General features: G+C 77.5%; 1 protein-coding gene across 1 annotated transcript in view; it reads left to right on the top strand.

Moving 5' to 3' along the window:
• The first annotated feature begins 226 nt into the window (after window positions 1–226).
• The window catches only part of PLA2G3 (phospholipase A2 group III), a 3039-nt gene continuing 2843 nt past the window's right edge, over window positions 227–422 (top strand). Inside the window, exon 1 of the mRNA XM_027665473.1 lies at window positions 227–356. Coding sequence (XP_027521274.1) covers window positions 227–356 — 130 coding nt within the window. The remainder of the gene's footprint in view (window positions 357–422) is intronic.

Raw genomic sequence — 422 nt, 5'->3', positions numbered from 1 at the left:
TATGGAGTGGGTGTGGCTGTAGCAGGGGCTGCCTAGGATGGGGGGCCAACGGGACAGGAGAGTGCCCTAGACGGGGATGGTACCCGCGATGGGGAGGTCTCAGCGCTGCCCCTCCCACTGTCCTGCCCCGGGGCGGGGCGGGGCCTGTTCGGCGCGGGCCAATCAGCGCCGTGTCCGCCCCGCGCGCGGCGTTAAAGCGGGGCGCGGGGCGGGGGCGGTGCGCGGGATGTGGGTGCGTGTGGTGCTGGCCTGTGGGGTCCTGTGCGCATGCGCGCGCGCCTGGGCCGGCGGGGCCGTGTGCGCGCGGGAGGCGGCGGGCGGGGGCGGCGCGCGCTACGTGGCGTTCCTGGGCCGCGGTACCGGCACCGGCCCCGCGCTGGTCGAGAGCGCCTTGGCCGCCCCCGGCCGCCTTCGCGCCTGCT

Source organism: Corapipo altera, unplaced genomic scaffold (genome assembly GCF_003945725.1).
Source record: "Corapipo altera isolate COAL_440 unplaced genomic scaffold, ASM394572v1 151, whole genome shotgun sequence".
NCBI classification, from domain to species: Eukaryota; Metazoa; Chordata; class Aves; order Passeriformes; family Pipridae; genus Corapipo; species Corapipo altera.
Note: the sequence above shows the minus strand (reverse complement) of the source record. Positions and strands in the feature narration are given on the sequence as shown.